General features: G+C 46.2%; 1 protein-coding gene across 11 annotated transcripts in view; it reads left to right on the top strand.

The window, feature by feature from the left end:
- Nucleotides 1–18,588, top strand: part of agrn (agrin) — a 534,448-nt gene that overhangs the window by 511,866 nt on the left and 3,994 nt on the right. For 5 of the 11 annotated variants that reach the window (XM_038822302.1, XM_038822301.1, XM_038822304.1 and 2 more), the window contains one exon: nt 2,063–2,150. In XM_038822302.1, the coding sequence (XP_038678230.1) occupies nt 2,063–2,150 (88 nt within the window). Of the gene's footprint in view, nt 1–2,062; nt 2,151–4,105; nt 4,130–13,753; nt 13,787–18,588 lie in introns of all 11 variants that reach the window. The other 6 variants (XM_038822298.1, XM_038822297.1, XM_038822299.1 and 3 more) reach the window with 2 other exon arrangements.

Here is an 18,588-nt window from a genome sequence, read left to right as displayed (position 1 = left end):
GGAACGTCTTTTTTTTTAAATTTAGAGTACCCAATTCATTTTTTTTTCCAATTAAGGGACAATTTATCGTGGCCAATCCACCTACCCTGCACATCTTTGGGTTGTGGGGGTGAAACCCACGCAGACACGGGGAGAATGTGCAAACTCCACACGGACAGTGACCCAGAGCCGGGATCAAACCTGGGGCCCCGGCGCCGTGAGGCTGCAGGGCTAACCCACTGCGCCACCGTGCTGCCCCAACAGGTGGCACTTCTGACAGTGCAGTCCTCTCTCAGTGCTGCAGCGGAGTGTCACTTTTGTGCTTGAGCCCCGGAGTGGAATTTGAACCCAGAACCCGATTTAGGGGCAGGTGTATTACCAAGTGCCGCTGCTCAGGTGTCAGTGAATTAACTCTGAGCAGAGAGGCAAACGAAGCTGTGATGCCCAAGGTCGCTTCAATTCACTGGATAAACTTAGCAGGCCACCTCGGATCTTAATTGCCTCTATTAATATCGATAAATGAATGTTGTTTTAAATGAACTTTGTTCAGAGAAGGCTACTGGTTTTCTTAACCACAGATCTGCTCTTAATTGCAATACGAAATCTGTCATGTAATGTGTGGTTACAATCATTGTAAATACTGCATGTTGTGTAAATCTAAGAACTCATTTTTTAAAAATTCTTTAATTAGCTAAATGGCGTGCATGTTTTATTTTGGTATTTCCGTCATTGCCAACCAAGGAAAATCTTAGTTAATGCATGGTCTGAGAAAGTGTCTTTACCAGGCCCATCAGAGGCTGTAATTATCATAGAATTTACAGTGCAGAAGGAGGCCATTCGGCCCATCGAGTCTGCACCGGCTCTTGGAAAGAGCACCCTACCCAAGGTCAACACCTCCACCCTATCCCCATAACCCAGTAACCCCACCCAACACTAAGGGCAATTTTGGACACTAAGGGCAATTTATCATGGCCGATCCATCTAAACTGCACATCTTTGGACAGTGGGAGGAAACCGGAGCACCCGGAGGAAATCCACGCACACAAAGGGAGGATGTGCAGACTCCGCACAGACAGTGACCCAATCCGGAATCGAACCTGGGACCCTGGTGCTGTGAAGCAATTGTGCTATCCACAATGCTATTGAGCTGACAATATTAATTCAGAAGGAAATCAGTGTGATTTCACTTCTGTTTCTGCTCTTCATCATTAAGGTGCTGGGTTACAGTTGGATGTCAGTCACCTACTCAAATGGCGACATTGTGTGTGAATCCAGTCAATACATTATCGATAGGTTGTCCATGGGAGATGGAGCACCAGCTTCGTTCCACTCCCACACACACTGAGTCTGCTCAGATACATTCCTTAGTCAGGAGTAAGTCAATTCACCCCACCCCTACAGATCAGCTGTGGTCTGGCCGGTTAGTGCCCACACAGCCGCCCAGGTCAATTAACTCCATGCAGGAAGGAAATCAAATCTGGGACTTTCCTACTTTGTATGAGTCAGTCCCATTTCGAGCAGCAGAGTGGCTGACTTCACCATTTGGGAATCCCCGAAAATAAGTTTTGTGAATATGCCCTAAAAATTATAGGACCCACACAAGATGAATAACTGACATTTGTGGATATGCTTGAGTACGATTGCATATTTCATTCACCCCAGCATTTTATGTGCATGTTTGTTGCACACGGTGCTGTCTCCTACGCAAAACAGGATATTTCTTTCTAGAAAGTGAGTTGAGATGTGTCCAAGAGTGCCGAGTCTAAGCTGTCGTTATTTTAAGCTCGGGTTCCATTGCCTTATTTGTCAGCCTCCTGTTATGAAAGATACGTGTGCACTAGATTTTGTCGTGTGCCTAAACGGGCCAGCAAACAAATGCAACAGTGTCATAATCCACTTAAAGATATGACTTGAGAACTCGAAGTTGCGAAATTTAACATTATATGCCTTTCTGTTTGGACTTGAAATAAACATGTTCCAAATACCCCTGATGGGGCATTCGCAGCATGCCACATTATTAGGTTTTATTCTGAAATTGATGGTTGAATATAATTAGACTATAATGTTTTCCCTGTTTCTACAGCACTCGAAGAGAAGTCTGCAGGTGAAAGTGAATCTATAGCTTTTAATGGCCGGACTTTTATAGAATATCACAATTCAGTAACAAGGAGGTACGTCATGTTTTCTGCACATGAATGATTGCTGGTACCATGTTCAGTATTTGACATAACCAGAAATAGTAGATGTTCTCCCTAACTTTGGGACACTGTGCATTGTTCCCCACCTGAGCTCATGGGCAGCACACCTTTCCACCTGCCCCTTCCTTTAACATTACTGACACAAATTGAGGTGTTTCACTTAACTTGCCTGTCAATATTTACCACCGTTTCGTGAACACACTTCGTTAACACTTAGTATTAGCAAACAAAAACTAGAATATATATCTTTCACCACAAATACAACCTTGGGGCTGTCTTAGTCCCACTTTTCCCATCACACTAAGGGTGAAATTTTTCCCAAAGTGGACCGCGTTTTCAGACCAGATTTTCAGTCACTTAATGCAGAGAAAGTCTGGGGCGTGGTTTGCGCCATCACCCTGGCAGGGCATGGCCTGACAGAGCTGGCATGGCCGGCTCCACAGAGATCGGGCACGGTCTCCACAGAGATCGGGCACGGTCTCCACAGAGATCGGTCTTCAAAGTGCCACCCCCGACCTGCGTTTAAAGTAAGTTCCCCAACCCTGCCATAGACACAGAGGACCAGCCCCACAAGCTTCAGGGTGACCCCAACCCCACTGCGTAAATATAGGGGGGGGCACTATCCCCTACACCCCCCCCCCCACCCCCCAGCACTGTCATCGAGGCTCCACCTTCTCTTCCCCCCCACACCTCCACGCTGCCATTGGACTCTTCCCACTTATCCCACCCCCCAAAATGAAGGATGGTTACCCACCCCCCCCCCACCAGAGCCCTCCATGGGGGCACTGTCAGGGTGCCAATGGGCACTGCCCAGCCTTAACCCTCAACACCCGGGGCCTCCAGGCACCTTCGCGCCCCCCCCCCCCCCCGGATGTGGTCATCTCAACTGTCTTTTGCCGGGGATGTGTGTGTGTGTGTGTGGGGTGGGGGTGGGGGGGGGGGGAGAGAGAGAGAGAGAGGGGGGGGGGGCGGGGGGGGGGGGGGGGATCCATCCTGAGTGGATGCTATAGCGTTAAGCCATTTAAAGCATATTTAATTTTATTAAATTTCATGGTAATAGGGCCGTGAAGCTGGTCACGCCACCAGCGGGGAAGATCTCAAAGGGAGATTTAGCAGACATATCGGGATTTGCACCCGCGGTGTACAGGCCCCCTAAATTTCACCCTCAGTGTATAGTTCCTGTAGGAATTCTGATCTTTGTACCATGTGGCTTAAGCTGCTCTTTTAATGGAAATTTCTGCTCTGAGGATCGCGGGGCTTTGCTCCACTTCCAGTGTGACTTCCTGACCAATAAAAAGAACAGTTGCTGCAAGGTGATGACCATCCTGAAAGGCAGCTTCATTTCTGAAGCCCCTTCAAGATTCGACGGAACTCACGCGCTGAAACTGAGGAGGGTTCAAATGTCAAATGTTGGGGAAGCTAAGATCCGCCATTTTGATTCGTTTTAATGCCAAAATGTGTTGTGTGTTACTTTTAAGTATTCATACGTCACAGGTCAATCCATGCAGAAATCCAAATGTGGAGCTGATTTATTTATATTACCTTTTTTTTTTTTAAATTTAGATTAGCCAATTATTTTTTCCAATTAAGGGGCAATTTAGCGTGGCCAATCCACCTACTCTGCACATTTTTGGGTTGTGGGGGCGAAACCCACACAGACACGGGGAGAACATGCAAACTCCACACGGACAGTGACCCAGAGCCGGGATCGAACCTGGGACCTCAGCGCCGTGAGGCGGTTGTGCTAACCACTAGGCCACCGTGCTGCCCTTTTATTTATATTACCGACGAACTGTCTTGTTTTCCTTTGTTTTGTCTGGTTCTTAGAAATTCTCCTTCAGTAAGTGATTTGTGCCTGTCCCAGTTTTATCATTGTGCCGTGGCTGTTTTTGTCTCTTATGTGTGTCCTTGTTTTCTCTACTCTCAAGCCATCTTGCAAATGAGATCCCAGAGTAAGTACAATGTCCAGATACTGAACTCATTCATATGTTATACCCCCTTCCCCACCATGTTTACATGACCATAATGTCAAATATACAAGGAGATGGCATGTGTGTGAAAAGCACCTTTTTGGGAGGAGTAGATTGTGAAATATGAATAGAAACCCATGTTCCTCGGGCATGTTGGAGATTTCTTAGCTGTGTTATGGTTTACTTTTCAGACCTCACAATTTCCCAATGTGTGCTTTTCTTATATTTTCCTCTTCCCGAGCAATTAATATATAATGAAGGCAGTTTTCAGATTGCATCAAAGGGGACTGTTGTCTTCGGAACAAATCTCGTAAAACTTGTTGGTATATTGCAGTATTCACTAAGGGTCTGGCATCCAGCCACACAAGACCTGGGCGTTAGGCTTTGCCTAAAATTAAAGCCCCTTAGATTAAAGGGGAAATAAAAGGTGTTAAATGGCTCCTTGCTATTGAAGGCCGATGTCTTCAAAGACCATACAACAATCTTTGGATCTCCTGGGTTGTATTCTGTCGACTTACAACTACTGAGTGCGAGACAGTGCTGGAAACACAACCTGTATCTTATGGCTTGAAATAAAATACGTCTACACAATATAAATTCCTTCACTTCCCGCACAATCTCTGATCTCCATTTATCTGTTCTTATAGTTATGCAGCAAGAATAAGAGTTTCTCACTCATTACCAAAAAGAGTCCGATTTTAAATCAAAGTGTGTTTTCCCCCATCAAAGTTTAAATTGCGTAACCAGCACAAGTGGATGACTGGCCTGAAACGTGAGATTCGGCTGCTGTGGGGAGTACGCGCATACAGTTTAGGGTGACGTTTCCTGCGATTATAGAGGGAAAGTTTAGCTGTACCCATACCCCAGGGCACAGCGATCAGGTCAGCATGCACACCTGTAAACAAACTCACCTGTGTGTCCTGCGATACTGCAAAATGCTCCATTATTTCATTCCCCTTCCACCTCAGCACAGTGAGCTTGGAACAATTAGCTCAGCCTTTGAGGAGCAGAGAAGGAAAGCTTCCCTACCACTGGGCTATGTAACTGATGACCTATATTTTTAAAAGACTATGCTAGTCGCTGGGTCAACGTGAATATGTTGGCACTGAATATCTCTCTTCTATCAGGCAGTTGTACTTTTGTATAAAAATTGAAATAATCATGTTTAAAATATGCTTTTTAACAAAGAATAAAACAGATAAGGGAGTATATTGCCTCGACCAGGGTGTGTGGTTAAAATGGCACCTTTGCACCAGCTGCCATTTTAGCTGCTGGACTGACAGCCTTGGGCCCACCTGCCATATAATTGGGGTCTGAGGCATATTTTGGACCCTGATGCAATTATTACTGCAAATTCACAGACAATGCTAGACCCACCAGTACCATTTAAGCCAGGTGGTGAAGTATGAATCGAGAATCGCACCCTTTTCTTGAGGTTTATTCACAGAAAGCAGCATTACGTATCGCTGCCTCCTACCTGCCAACGACCCCATTTCCCAACAATCTCCCTTTTTTTTACTCATTTGGGTAAACTAAAACCAAATGTACAGTTTAACTAATGACCATCCCCTGAAAGAGGCACTGTAACAAAAAACAGTCCTTTTTTAAACACGAGTGAATATATTAAGCAAAGGTGACACTGATGTTAGCCCTCGGTGGGACACTAACGCAGAACAAAATGTCAAAGGGAACTTAACTAAGTAAACCCAGAATATCGTTCCTGGGGGTGACAATGCACAGCCGCCGCCATGCCGCCCACCGATCGCGGAAGGCATGAAGTGTAACAGTGGACGCCCCATGCGCCCTCCCAAGGCCACCCAGCCGGGAATGTAACAACGGTGCAGGCGCAGACAGTCTGGTCTGGTCGGGCGATGCCCCTCGACATCTGCTGCCTGGACCTAGTCCCTTTTTTAGTTACTGGAGATACTGGAGAGGGCAAACCCTCAATCTATCTCATTGTTTGCTCCAAAAAGCAACCCAAATTCAAATTGAGGCTAATTCATGGTCTCCTCAGGCGAGAGGCATGCAAGATCCAAGCTGACAAGAAATGGTATCGCACCTCGTCCTGGGCTCGATCTGACACTTGATCTGAGCCAAAAAGGCCGAGAAGCGATTGTGCTCAAGATACTTAATCAATACCCTCCACTTGTTCATCCTTAACAATACAATTAACATAACACTAACACACACAGGCAAAACCTGAGGACTGGTATAATTGGGGCAGTTGATACCTAGTTCAGAACTAAACTTTTTTGTTACAATTTTATTGCGGAGAATTATTAATGGTAACATTGTGTTTCTTCATGTCCAAAGAGGAAACCTTGGGCCTCCCTCCTCTCCCCTGATCATGCCCGATTTCACATCTCACCCCTCCTGGTCTCAGCACTTAACCTTCCACTGAGAAAGATTCCATCCTGTTGTGCAAAATCCTGCTCTCGCCTGCTGACCACCTCATCATTCTTGCAAGGCATTGCAGTTCTAGCGGTGACAGGAACAAAGCGGTTGAATGTTTCCTTACAGACAGGGTTCTGGTTTCTCTTGTTATTCTTTTCAAAAGAATCTCTCAAATTAAATACTTAAAAAATCTCCACCCAGCTCTCACTCATAATGATGCTATTTATACTCTCTAAGTGTGCATCCGAGTAAACGCTACTGTGCAAATAATTTTCCATCGTCTGATATTGGACTTTTAAAAAATGAGCATATCGGTGCTTCTTTCACCTGATTACGTAGAAATCCTGCAACATCCTGCTCATCAGGGCTGACAAATTACTTTCTCTCCAAGCATTTTTTTTTTGTCCATTAGCGCACGTCCTGGTGAATCATATAAATTTGTGGTTAGTTGTTCATTCATCTGGAGTTAACTGGCCATTCAGAGCAGGATGTGGAAAATGCTATCTTGCGCTTTGAGAGTTTGGATGCAGATTCATAGGGAGTGTTCCTTGCACCAGAATAAAGCCAGGAAGACCACATGGCTCATCTCATGTCAGGCGTCCCAAAGAGCAGAAGCCAAACCCTGACCATCTTCACTGCTGCAAACAATGCAAATGAGACGAGGAGAATGTTTCTCAGAGGGTGGCGAGTCTCTGCAACTCTGTTCCTCAAGAGGCAGTGGAAACAGAATCATTGGATATTTTTAAGGTAGAGCAGGATAGATTCTTGATTAACAAAGGGGGCGAAAGGTTATAGGGGTAGGCAGTAATGTGGATTTGAGGTTAAAATCAGATTTGCCACGATCTTATGGAATGGTGGAGCAGGTGTGAGGGGCCGAGTGGCCTACTCCTGCTCCTAATGCGTATGTTTTGCTCGTGAATAGCTGAGAGGACAGTCAGGGAGTGTAAAGAGGGAGACGACCAGTTAATGTGTACGTTGTTTGTTGGAACAGCTCTGGTGAAGGGTACATACCTGAGTCATTACCTAACCTTTATACAGACAGTGTCCAATCGGCAAGAATAATTACGGCATTTCCTGCTTTCTCTCTATGTTATGTGCATGTTGGTCCATCCCTTTACCGCAAGGACAGTGTTTATTGCCGAGGAGAATCTTTATAAAATCCTGAATTGTTGTTAGGTAAATTTACTTGTGTGACTTTGATTCAAAAGCTGCAAAACCTCTAAAGAATGTGTGCATAAATGTTGATAATGAGCAGAAAAGGATGTAAGCCCTCCACAGCAAACAAATGCACCCCGATCTCGGCTGTACTGAATTAGCTGCAGCAAACAGTGGGTGAAGCAACAGAGAGGGAGACTTTGCATTGCAAGAATTCAAATGAACTCAAAATACTTTTTAATTGATGTTGCGCCAACAATTTTTTGTTTGGGAGGGGGAGGAACTGGTGGCGAGGTGGGTGACGGAGAGTACAAGTAGTTTTTAAAAATACATTTAGAGGCAGCACGGTAACGCAGTGGGTTAGCCCTGATGCCTCACGCCGCCGAGGTCCCAGGTTCAATCCCTGCTCTGGGCCACTGTCCGTGTGGAGTTTGCACATTGTCCCCGTGTCTGCGTGGGTTTCGCCCCCGCAACCCAAAGATGTGCAGGGTAGGTGGATTGGCCACGCTAAATTGCCTCTTAATTGGAAAAAAGGAATTGGGTACTCTAAATTTATAAAAATAAGTAAATTTAGAGTACCCAATTTATTTTTTCCCAATTCAGGGGCAATTTAGCGTGGCCAATCCACCTACCCTGCACATCTTTGGGTTGCGGGGGTGCGACCCACGCAGACACGGGGACAATGTGCAAACTCCACACGGACAGTGGTTCGAGGTGGGGATCGTACCCGGGACCTCGGCGCCGCAAGGCAGCAGTGCTAACCACTGAGCCACCGTGCCACGCGGGAGTCCAAGTAGATACACTGAAGCTTTTTAGTTGGTTTGGAACGAATAGTTCGCTGTTCCATTGGCAGCTACATCAGGCATGTAGCACTTTGGCTCTGTTGCCTGAAATGACGTTCAAAAGATTCTCCCTTCAGTGCCAGCTTAATAAAGTTCCTTTTGTAATTCCAGTGGTGGGTGGGTGAAATTTTCTTACAACATTCACTGCACTGCAAAAAACATTCAGCAATGTAATTACCAATTTTGCGCAACAAAATTGGCTTGTATCTTCAAAAATGCCCCATTATGAGTGTTGCAGGGACTTTAACCCGTAATGTGAGAATTATGAATTGATGGAGTAGATGTAAATACTTTTTTTTTTTAAATTTAGAGTATCCAATTCATTTTTTCCAATTAGGGGGCAATTTAGTGTGGCCAATCCACCTAACCTGCACATCTATGGGTTGTGGGGGCGAAACTCACGCAAACAGGGGGAGAATGTGCAAACTGCACACGGACAATGACCCAGAGCCGGGATTGAACCTGGGACCTCAACGCCTAACCATGAAGATGTAAATACTCTTGAAGGGCAAATAAGGTCTACTTAAGTGTAATGACCTGAAGGTTTTTAAATCCCCCGCTCTTTAAAAGGGGATTGGGAGGGGGTGAAAGCAGGCTTCAGCTATCAGTGGGAGTTAAAAACCCTCTACTGGACTGCTTCAATTGGCAGGTCATCTCATATAGGTAAGAAGAAAGAAATTACCTTTGGTTTGTGCACTTTCAACAGAGGTCGATGTTGTCATTTCTCCAAGGGCTATCATTATATCATTTTGAAAGCTTGGCTCAGTTTCAACGGCTAAAATTTTCTCAGCAGGTGTTCTAATTTTATTGTTTTAAAAAACTCAAGAAAACTTAAAATAATAGCTGTCTTTGATGTGGACTCTGAATAGAAGTTTCAGGTTGAGATTTGAGGTTGAGAAACTTTAAGAATAGGTTTCTTGAATGGCATTTTATTATCAGTATCAAGTAGGCTGAATTTACTCCTACTCCCCAGACCATGGGTGGGATTCTCTGATCCTGAGCCTAAGTGTTGACGCTGTCGTAAATGGCGTTGCGTTTCACGAGGGCGTCAACATGGCCTCAGGAGCGAACATGGCCTACAGGGGTCCAGCATGGCACTGGAGTGACCCATGCTGCTCCAGCTGCCGATCCCGGCATCGGATGGGCGCCACGGGGTCCTCGCATGCCCAGTGGGACCGGCGCGATTGCCATGCATGCGCGGTGGCTCCCTTCTCCGCGCCAGCCCCAACACAACATAGCGTAGGTCTACAGGGGCCAGCACGGAACAAAAGAGGCCCTCAGCCGAGAAGCCGGCCCGCCGATCGGTAGGCCTCGATCGCGGGCCAGCCCGCAGCAGAGGACCCCCCTGTGGTCGGACCCCCCCCCCCCCCCCCCAGAGGACCCCCCACCAGGCCGCCCCCAGATTCATCCACCCTGAGGTCCCGCCGGGAAAGAGCAGGTGTGGACGGCGCCAGCGGGATTCGGCTTTTTCAGCGTGGCCGCTCGTCCGAGAATCGCCGGGGTGGGGGGGGGGGGGGCCTAGAGCGGTGCCCAACTGGCATCGTGCCGATTCTCCGCACCCACCACTGGGAAAATGGTAGTGCAACGTTCCAGGTGGGACATCCAGCTTCAGGTCTCCATCACCGTTTATGTAATGCTGTGAGACTCTCCGTCTTGACCAAAATTCAGGCCATAGTCTTCCGTGTTTCTGAGATCAAACATAAATACAGACGATGGAAAGCAGAACCTTTGGAAGTGCCCAGCAGATTGGAATTTGCAAAGAGAAGGCCGGTTAATGGTTCAGATGCTCTTGTCCTCCGCTGTTGATGGACCTCTTTTCTTTTCCAACCCCCTGTTTTTATTCCTCACATTTCTTCACCAGCTTCTGATGGTTCGGGTTGAATAAGAAGCAAACTATGTTCTGTGAATGGAAGATATTAAAGCAAAACTTTAGGATTATCGGCACAACTGTGTAATATTGACCTTGTATAGATACATTTGATTTCCGGTAGCAAAGGCAAGAGGAACAATGTTATTATTGAACAATAACATTTTGTTCCTCCCAATACTTTATACAAAGCCAGCTTTATATAATTAGCAGGTGTGAAATGCCACATTTGTAAAATGATCTGGTAATATATACGCTTCATAAAAAAATAAAATGATGGGGAAGAGAATTAAAAATGTACTCTTCCTTGAGAAATTTTCATCCTTACCTTCCTCGTACTCCTCCTTCTCGAGGGAGATACTGACAGGGTGCGGCTATAGGAACAATAGAGGACCAGGTCCCCCCTTGAGAGTGCCTTAATCATGTCATCAGTCTGATCTGATTAGGATATTGATGCAACAAATTAAACTGCGGGATCTCCAGATTCCGCATGGATATTGCAGCATTTATTCGACGGTGTGAGTTCCTTTTCCCAATAAATTCAATACAGGCATTCAGGCTCTTGAAGACACTGGGTGGGATTCCCTGGCCTCTCCGCTGCATGTTTCTTGGCATGGGAAGCGTCGCGCCATCCGCTGGCAGCAGGATTCTCTGTTCCTGCCGCTATCAATCGGGATTCCCATTGAAGCCATCCCACACCACCGGGAGACCCGGGGCCGGGCGCCGCCACCAACCGATGGTCGGAGAATTCCGGCCTCTTATTTGGCTTAATACATTTTACGATTTGGCACAATCAGTAATCCAGGCGCAAATTGCATTCGTCTTTTTTTTGGTCAAGTATCTGGTCAAATTTGCAATTTTCCAGAAAAGGAAATACAACCAAACCAAGGACCAAAATGTTCTGACCCTTCCCTCCAGTGGCATCTTTGGGTCCCATCGATGGCAACCCCCCTCCCTCTCCAGTCCCGGGCACGTTCCCCAGCGACAAAGTGTGTGAGTCACGGTAAAAGCGGGCTGCCTACGCTGCCACAAAATACGCCATGCGGGGGGGAGGCAGAAAATCTGGCCCCAGATCTTTGATGGAGCAGAGCAGTAGGGAAACATTTTCAAACTTGTTCTTGCATCATAAAATATCCCATCACAGTCGGATAGTATATATTTAAGTATGATAACCTGGTGCTGTTGTATAATGTGATGAATGCAGGATTTTAGATCTATAGGATTATAAACATCTGGCAATTTAAGGATTCACGGTCTGGGTTAGAGTTTGTTCGGCTGCAGTAGTCCTCGGTGCCATGAGGCAGCAGTGCTAACCAGGGCGCCACCGTTCCGCCCTCCTAGAGGTGAAATTGCCCAGAGGAATGTGTTTTCTGCCTGGGCTAATGCAATGTTGTTTGACTGGGGGGAGTCTGGGGAGTTACGTGTTTTCAGCTTTGGGAGATGATGTCATTGCTGGACGGAGCTGTGGTATTCAGACGTTTTAAGAAATTGAGTTTGTTTTGAATTGAGTTCTAAACTGGCTACCCTTTGTGACCATAATTAAAGTCTTTTTCTCACTGTAGGATAGTTAAAAAAAAGATTTGATGGTATTTAAAGCAGAGCAGACTTGTCTGAGGACAAGGGAAAAGCTTAAACAAACCAGTTTAAATCCAGCCAGAGTCTGTAGGCATTCTAACAGGAGCCAAATCTGTTCTGGAAAGCTCATGTTAATCTGTGCCACTGGAATGTTGGATGGATTGAGAGCGGTATGTTTTTATTTCCTGTTGTTTAATTGGGAATAAAGATAGTAATTAAAGGTATTGTGTTGTTTATGGGGTAATTGTAAGCTATTTTCAGGTGCGATGTTAAATTGTTTAATATTATATTAATAACACAGATTTGTTTCAAAATATCAAATCCCTATTTTGTCATGCTCCTGAGCAAAGTATTCTTTTCGCGCATTCTTTTTAAAAAAAATAAAAAATAAAAGGCTCACATAACTGCAGGGTTAGAATGGGATGGTTCTTTGTCAGTTTGCAAAGGTACAGAATAAATATATTCCTTCGGATGCCACAGATAAACAGTGGTTTTGGAATTATGGTTTGGAATACACTGCCTGAGATTGTGATGGAGGCAGATTCAATTGAAGCATTCAGAAAGGAATTAGACTGTTACCTGAAAAGGAAGAATGTTCAGGGTGAGGAGTCGACAGCGGGAAAATTGTACAAGGTGAATTTCTCAGTCGGAGAGCCATTGCAGACATGATGGGACAAAGCCCCCTTCCGCACCCAACAATTCTGTGATTCTTTTTAAACACCCACCCCTCTTCACTGCGGAGAATTCAAGACCACTTGTAGAATCTTCGCCATCAGATCAGCTGGCTCAGCATTGAGCCATTAGAGGACACTACTATTTCTGCTACCCCTTTCTGCTCGCATACTGTAGCCATGATGTGGAGATGCCGGCTTTGGACTGGGGTGAGCACAGTAAGAAGTCTTACAACACCAGGTTAAAGTCCAACAGGTTTGTTTCAAACACTAGCTTTCGGAGCACTGCTCCTGTTTGAAGCAAACCTGTTGGACTTTAACCTGGCATTGTAAGACTTCTTACTGCGCATACTGTAGGATAGAGATCAGGAAGTTCAGGGGATCAAACTGTGCTGGTGCATTGAATGATAATTCAACTTTTTCTTCAAAGAGTTTTTGGTGACCTATTTTTAAAAAATTGACGATAAATTTCCTTTTCCTCTCTTAGCTAGCATTTTCCTTCCTTGGGTCCGCTTGCCTCAAATATAGTCTGCGGTTGAGAGACAATGGGCGGGATTCTCTGGCCTCGTTCGCCTGGCGACCGGAGAATTCAGCCCAAATTCAATGGATTTTTCCATTGTTGGCGTCTTGCGGCTTTCTTGCGGCGGGGGAGATGGAAGAATCCAGCCCATTGGCTGTTGGCTTATTCTAAGACTTCCTTTTATGTGCTATTGTAAGCACTCCATTGTAGGAGCGCAGGGGCCAGGTAACCTCTGTATCCAGTTAACACTGGCCCAGCTGCTCCAACACTTTACTGTAAATTTTTTTAACCTTTATCTTTCATATCTACGTTAGTATTTCCTGAGTTTTACATTTGGTTTGCAGAATTAAGATCAACTTTCTATCTTAAGTGTGTTCTCGTAAAAAAAAAAAGTTCCACCGTTTCCATTCTTGGTATTTTCAGATTTTTGATTTAGAGTTTACATGTGTTGGTTGATTTAGGTAAAACTTGGCTTTTTACTGACTGCTCTTTAGCTTTCCCTTAATGATTCAGCAATTAAACAATCTTCACTGCTACTTACTGCATGCATGCATTTTTCTTTCTGCCTCCCTTCCCCCTAAGTCCTGAGTTCATGGACTATCCTTCAGATCAAAGGTGAGTCTTCACCATGCTTACACTCACTGCATTTGTCTGTGGCTGTCCTGTGTGGTGGCTTTCATCACCGCGTCTTGGGTCTAATTAAAAAGAAAATGAGAGCTCACTTGAATTTGCTGTACAATTGGATTTTTCCAGCTTCTCTGATTTGGATATCTAAATCTGTGCTATTCAGTGAAATCACTGAGACAGTCACACAGTAACCACCAGAGTTAGAGATCTGTCATGCTCTTTTTTCATTAATTTTAGAGTACCCAATTCATTTGTTCTAATTAAGGGGCAATTTAGCATGGCCAATCCACCTAGCCGGCACACCTTTGGGTTGTGGGGGGCGAAACCCACGCAGACACGGGGAGAATCTGCAAACTCCACACCGACAGTGATCCAGGGCCGGGATCGAACCTGGGACCTCAGCGCCGTGAGGCAGCAATGCTAACCACTGCGTCACCGTGCTGCCCTCAGATCTGCCATGCTCTTAAACGATAATCAAAAGATTTAGCCGACTTCACGCCTTGCTGACGTTACAACAGTGGTTACACTTCAAAAGCATTACCCTGGCTGTGAAGCATCGGGGATGTTGCCGGGGCGAGGGGGGGGGGGGGCATAGGTGCTAGATAAATGCAGCTTCTTCATTGACCAGAGGGGAAAACTCTTCCTCCTCCCCCTCCCCACGCCACCAATCACAAAGCCCTGCCCAAAATGAAAAAAGAAAGTAACATTTACAATGTATTGTTGTTGGGGTTGGTTAAAAAAGCACATTGGTAATACAGCAGCATCTGTATAGATGATTAAAATACCATTTTGGTTTAGGTAGTGCCTTGAGACACTGAACATCATAAAACCGCAAGGCTGAGGCAGAGTTTTATTTCATAAATTGAGAGTACCCAATTTTTTTTTCCCCCCCCCCCAATCAAGGGGAAATTTAGCGTGGCCAATTCACCTACTAGGCATATTTTTGGGTTGTGGGGGTGAGACCCATGCAGACATGGGGAAAATGTGCGAACTCCTGCAGTGGATTTTATAATTATAGTACTACACAACACAAAGAACAATACAGCACAGGAACAGGCCCTTCGACTCTCCAAGCCAGTACTGGTCATGATACCCCCCTTGAGGGCAGCACGGTGGCACAGTGGTTAGCATTGCTGCCTACGGCGCTGAGGACCCGGGTTCGAATCCCGGCCCTGGGTCACTGTCCGTGTGGAGTTTGCACATTCTCCCCGTGCCTGGGTGGGTTTCACCCCCACAACCCAAAAGATGTGCAGGCTAGGTGAATTGGCCATGCTAAATTGCCCCTTGGAAAAAATAATTGGGTACTCTAAATTTATTTTTAAATGATAAAACCCTTGGCCAAAACCCTCAGCACTTCCTAATGCCGTATCCCTCTATACCCATCCTATCCATGTATTTTTCAAGATGCCTCTTGAACACCATTAATGTATCTGCTTCCACAACCCCCCCCCCTGGCAACGCGTTTCAGGCACTCACCACCCTCTGTAAAAAACCTGCATCGCACATCTCCTCCAAACGTTGTCCCACGGACCTTAAACCTATGCCCCCTGGTGACTGACCCTTCCACCCTGGGAAAGAGTGCCTGCCCATCCATTCTATCCATGCCTCTCATAATCTTGTAGACCTCTTATCAGGTCAGCCCTCAACCTCCGTCGTTCTAATGAAAACAGTCTGATTGTTTCAGCCTCTCCACATAGCTAACACCCTCCAGACCAGGCAACATCCTGGTAAACATCCTCTGCACCCTCTCCAAAACCCTTTGACGGTTGATCAAAAAGCAGCAGAAGCTTGATCATTTGGCCAATCCTACTGGCTTGTCCCAGTTTGTTCCTGAAGTTGAAAGTATGAAAGTTTTGAAATATTTGTCCACTTCTCTTCTCGTCACTATTACGTATTCTGCTTCCTCTGCTGTTTCCAGTAGATTACCCGTCGCCATTAATTGCATCTCAAAATGTTGTTGCTTGTCAAAAACACAGGCTATACGGTGCTAGAATAGACCATTTCCATCAATCTTGCCATCCCCAGAATTCAGAAACACAATGCACAGGTCACCACCTGCATCCCTTCAATGGTCCCCGATGTCTGTCACACCTTCTCTCAGAGCAATTAATATCAGCCTTAGTCTCCATTCAAAGCAAACATTCGGTAATCTCTCTTCCTATCTCCACTTTACATATATTGTACTCGACTCTATCCATTTTAATTCTTTCAAACTTCAAATATTCATTCTCTGCCTTTTTGCTCCCACTGGTCATTTAGCAGTCGGAAGCAATTGCAATCCCCCAAAATGGATTTCATTGGGTGAAATCCAGCTTTTAGGTCTGATTTTCTTGTGTCCTGTTGAATAAATCAGCCTGACGCAACCTGGGTGAGTAAACCTTCCCAAATAGTCAAACAGGGTGTGTGCCTCGCAGGCTCATTGGCCCATAGCACATTGCAGCTTATAGTAAGAGACTTCAGTGTTCGTATCTTTCTGCGACACTCCAATTCTAAACTCTGAACATTGGCATGAATCTTAAAATCAGATTGCTGGGATTCCTGTATAAAACACTTGTTTGGCGTAGATTTGAATCTATGATGTTTAAACCCATATTAAGTTCCATTATTTATAGTTTTATCAGCCAGCACAGGAGTGTGCTCTCGGTTTCTTTTAACCTAAAGGCTTGCTGATGGTGTATTTGATGCTGTTTGGTCTTTAAATGTTCTGTATCTCTGGGTGTTGTGTCTGTGGCACTGTAAGTAACCAGTGTGGTCTGTTAACCCTCTGACATTCACAAGCCGAGCCTGTATTTTATGATGGATATCGCCCAGAAACTAGACTGTGTTCAAATGGTCAGCAGCAGAAAAAGGGTGGAAACCCCATTTGGACAGTGCTCTGCCCATTTGTGCATTTTTCTGTCATTTTAATGTGCAGGATATCAAACATTTGAAACAGCTATCCAGGATTTCTCAGCAACAGTAAGACGAGGGAAAGTGTGCAGGGATATTAAGGAAAGACTATTTCTGTCACCTTTTCAGATATTTTTCTGCATTTGTTTGGGCAGTTGAGTTTTCAAGAAGCTTTGTCAAGTGTAAATAGCATTTCAGTCCTCATCCTGTTAGACACCCAATGGGCTTCCCACTGGGAATACCCCTGTCCGACATGTTTGAAAGAAGAGAAATTCTTTTGGACGTCTGAGTGGTGCGAGAGATTCTCTATGTCCTTTAGGCACTGCCTCAACTTGATGGACAATTTTTCTTTTATGAATTTCGAGTACCCGATTCTTTTTTTCCAATTAAGGGGCAATTTTAGTGTGGCCAATCCACTTACCCTGCACATCTTTTTGTGTTGTGGGGGTGAAACCCACGCAGACACAGGGAGACTGTGCAAACTCCACATAGACAGTGGCCCGGGGCCGGGATCGAACCCGGGTCCTCTGCGCTGTGAGGCAGCGGTGCTAACCACTGTGCCACCGTGCTGGCCTGACTTGATAGACAATTGGTGCTACTGTTGACAGTAGACCCAATGGCATATTACAATATGTGAGTACCTGCCTAGCCATAATACAATGCTTCCAAATCACAGAATACCAAGGTTTTAATGGCACGACATTAAAGACAGCATGACTTGGAGATGATATACAGCCTGATTGGGCACCAGCTTCTCTGGCGTCCGGCCTCGTTTTCCTTAATTTCAGTCAAGTCGCCTCTTAATCCCCTGCCTCCCAAACCAAGGGAAAAGCTGCTAAAGACTTCTGAGGTTCTCCATAGGCTTTCACCCTGTTGTAATAGTTCCCCCCAATTGGGTCACCCCTTTAGATTTTGCAGACATACAACGTTCTGCTCCTACCACTCGTTTGCCCTGTAAACCTCTTCAAATCTGTCCTTGAAGACATTCAAATGCGCTGAGCATAGAATTTACAGAATTCACAGTGCAGAAGGAGGCCATTCAGCCCATCGAGCCTGCACCGGCCCTTGGAAAGAGCACCCGACTTAAGCCCACACTTCCAACCAATCCCCATAACCCAGTAACCCCACCCAATGGGCGGGATTCTCTCAGCCCAGGCCGGGCCGGAGAATCGCCGGGCCGGGTGAGAATCGTGCCACACCGTCCCGACGCTGGTTCGCCGATTCTCCGACCCAAGGTGGGGCCTCCGCTGTGGCCTGGCCGGTGATTGAGGCCTACCGATCGGTGGGCCGGCCTCTCTGTCTGTGGGCCTCTTTTGCTCTGCGCAGGCCCCTGTAGCCCTACGCCGTGTTGCACGGGGCCGGCGTGGAGAAGGGACCCACCGCGCATGCCCGCAATCGCGCTGGTCCCACTGCGCAAGCGCGCATTGGCACCAGTCGCACTACGCATGTGCAGACCCGCAGCGCCCATCTGCCGCCTATATCGGCAGCTGGAGCAGCGTGGGTCGCTCCAGGGACGTGCTGGCCCCCTGTCAGAATCGCTGCTCTTGGGGGCATGTTTCACGACGGCATTTACCACGGCCTCAGGATCTGAGAATGTCGCCCAATCTTTTTTTTTTGGACACTAAAGGCAATTTAACGTGGCCAATCCTGCACCTAAACTGCATATCCTTGGACTGTGGGAGGAAACCGGAGCACCTGGGGGAAACGCACGCAGACACGGGGAGAACGTGCAGATTCCGCACAGACAGTGACTTAAGCCGGGAATCGAACCTGGGACCCAGGACCTGTGAAGTAATTGTGCTAACCACTATGCTACCGTGCTGCCCCAAATGACAAGCACAACAAATAAAGTACAAATGTCCAACTTCCTTAAATCTGGCTAAAACCCACCAAATCTGTGG

Source organism: Scyliorhinus canicula, chromosome 16 (genome assembly GCF_902713615.1).
Source record: "Scyliorhinus canicula chromosome 16, sScyCan1.1, whole genome shotgun sequence".
Classification (NCBI taxonomy): domain Eukaryota; kingdom Metazoa; phylum Chordata; class Chondrichthyes; order Carcharhiniformes; family Scyliorhinidae; genus Scyliorhinus; species Scyliorhinus canicula.
Note: the sequence above shows the minus strand (reverse complement) of the source record. Positions and strands in the feature narration are given on the sequence as shown.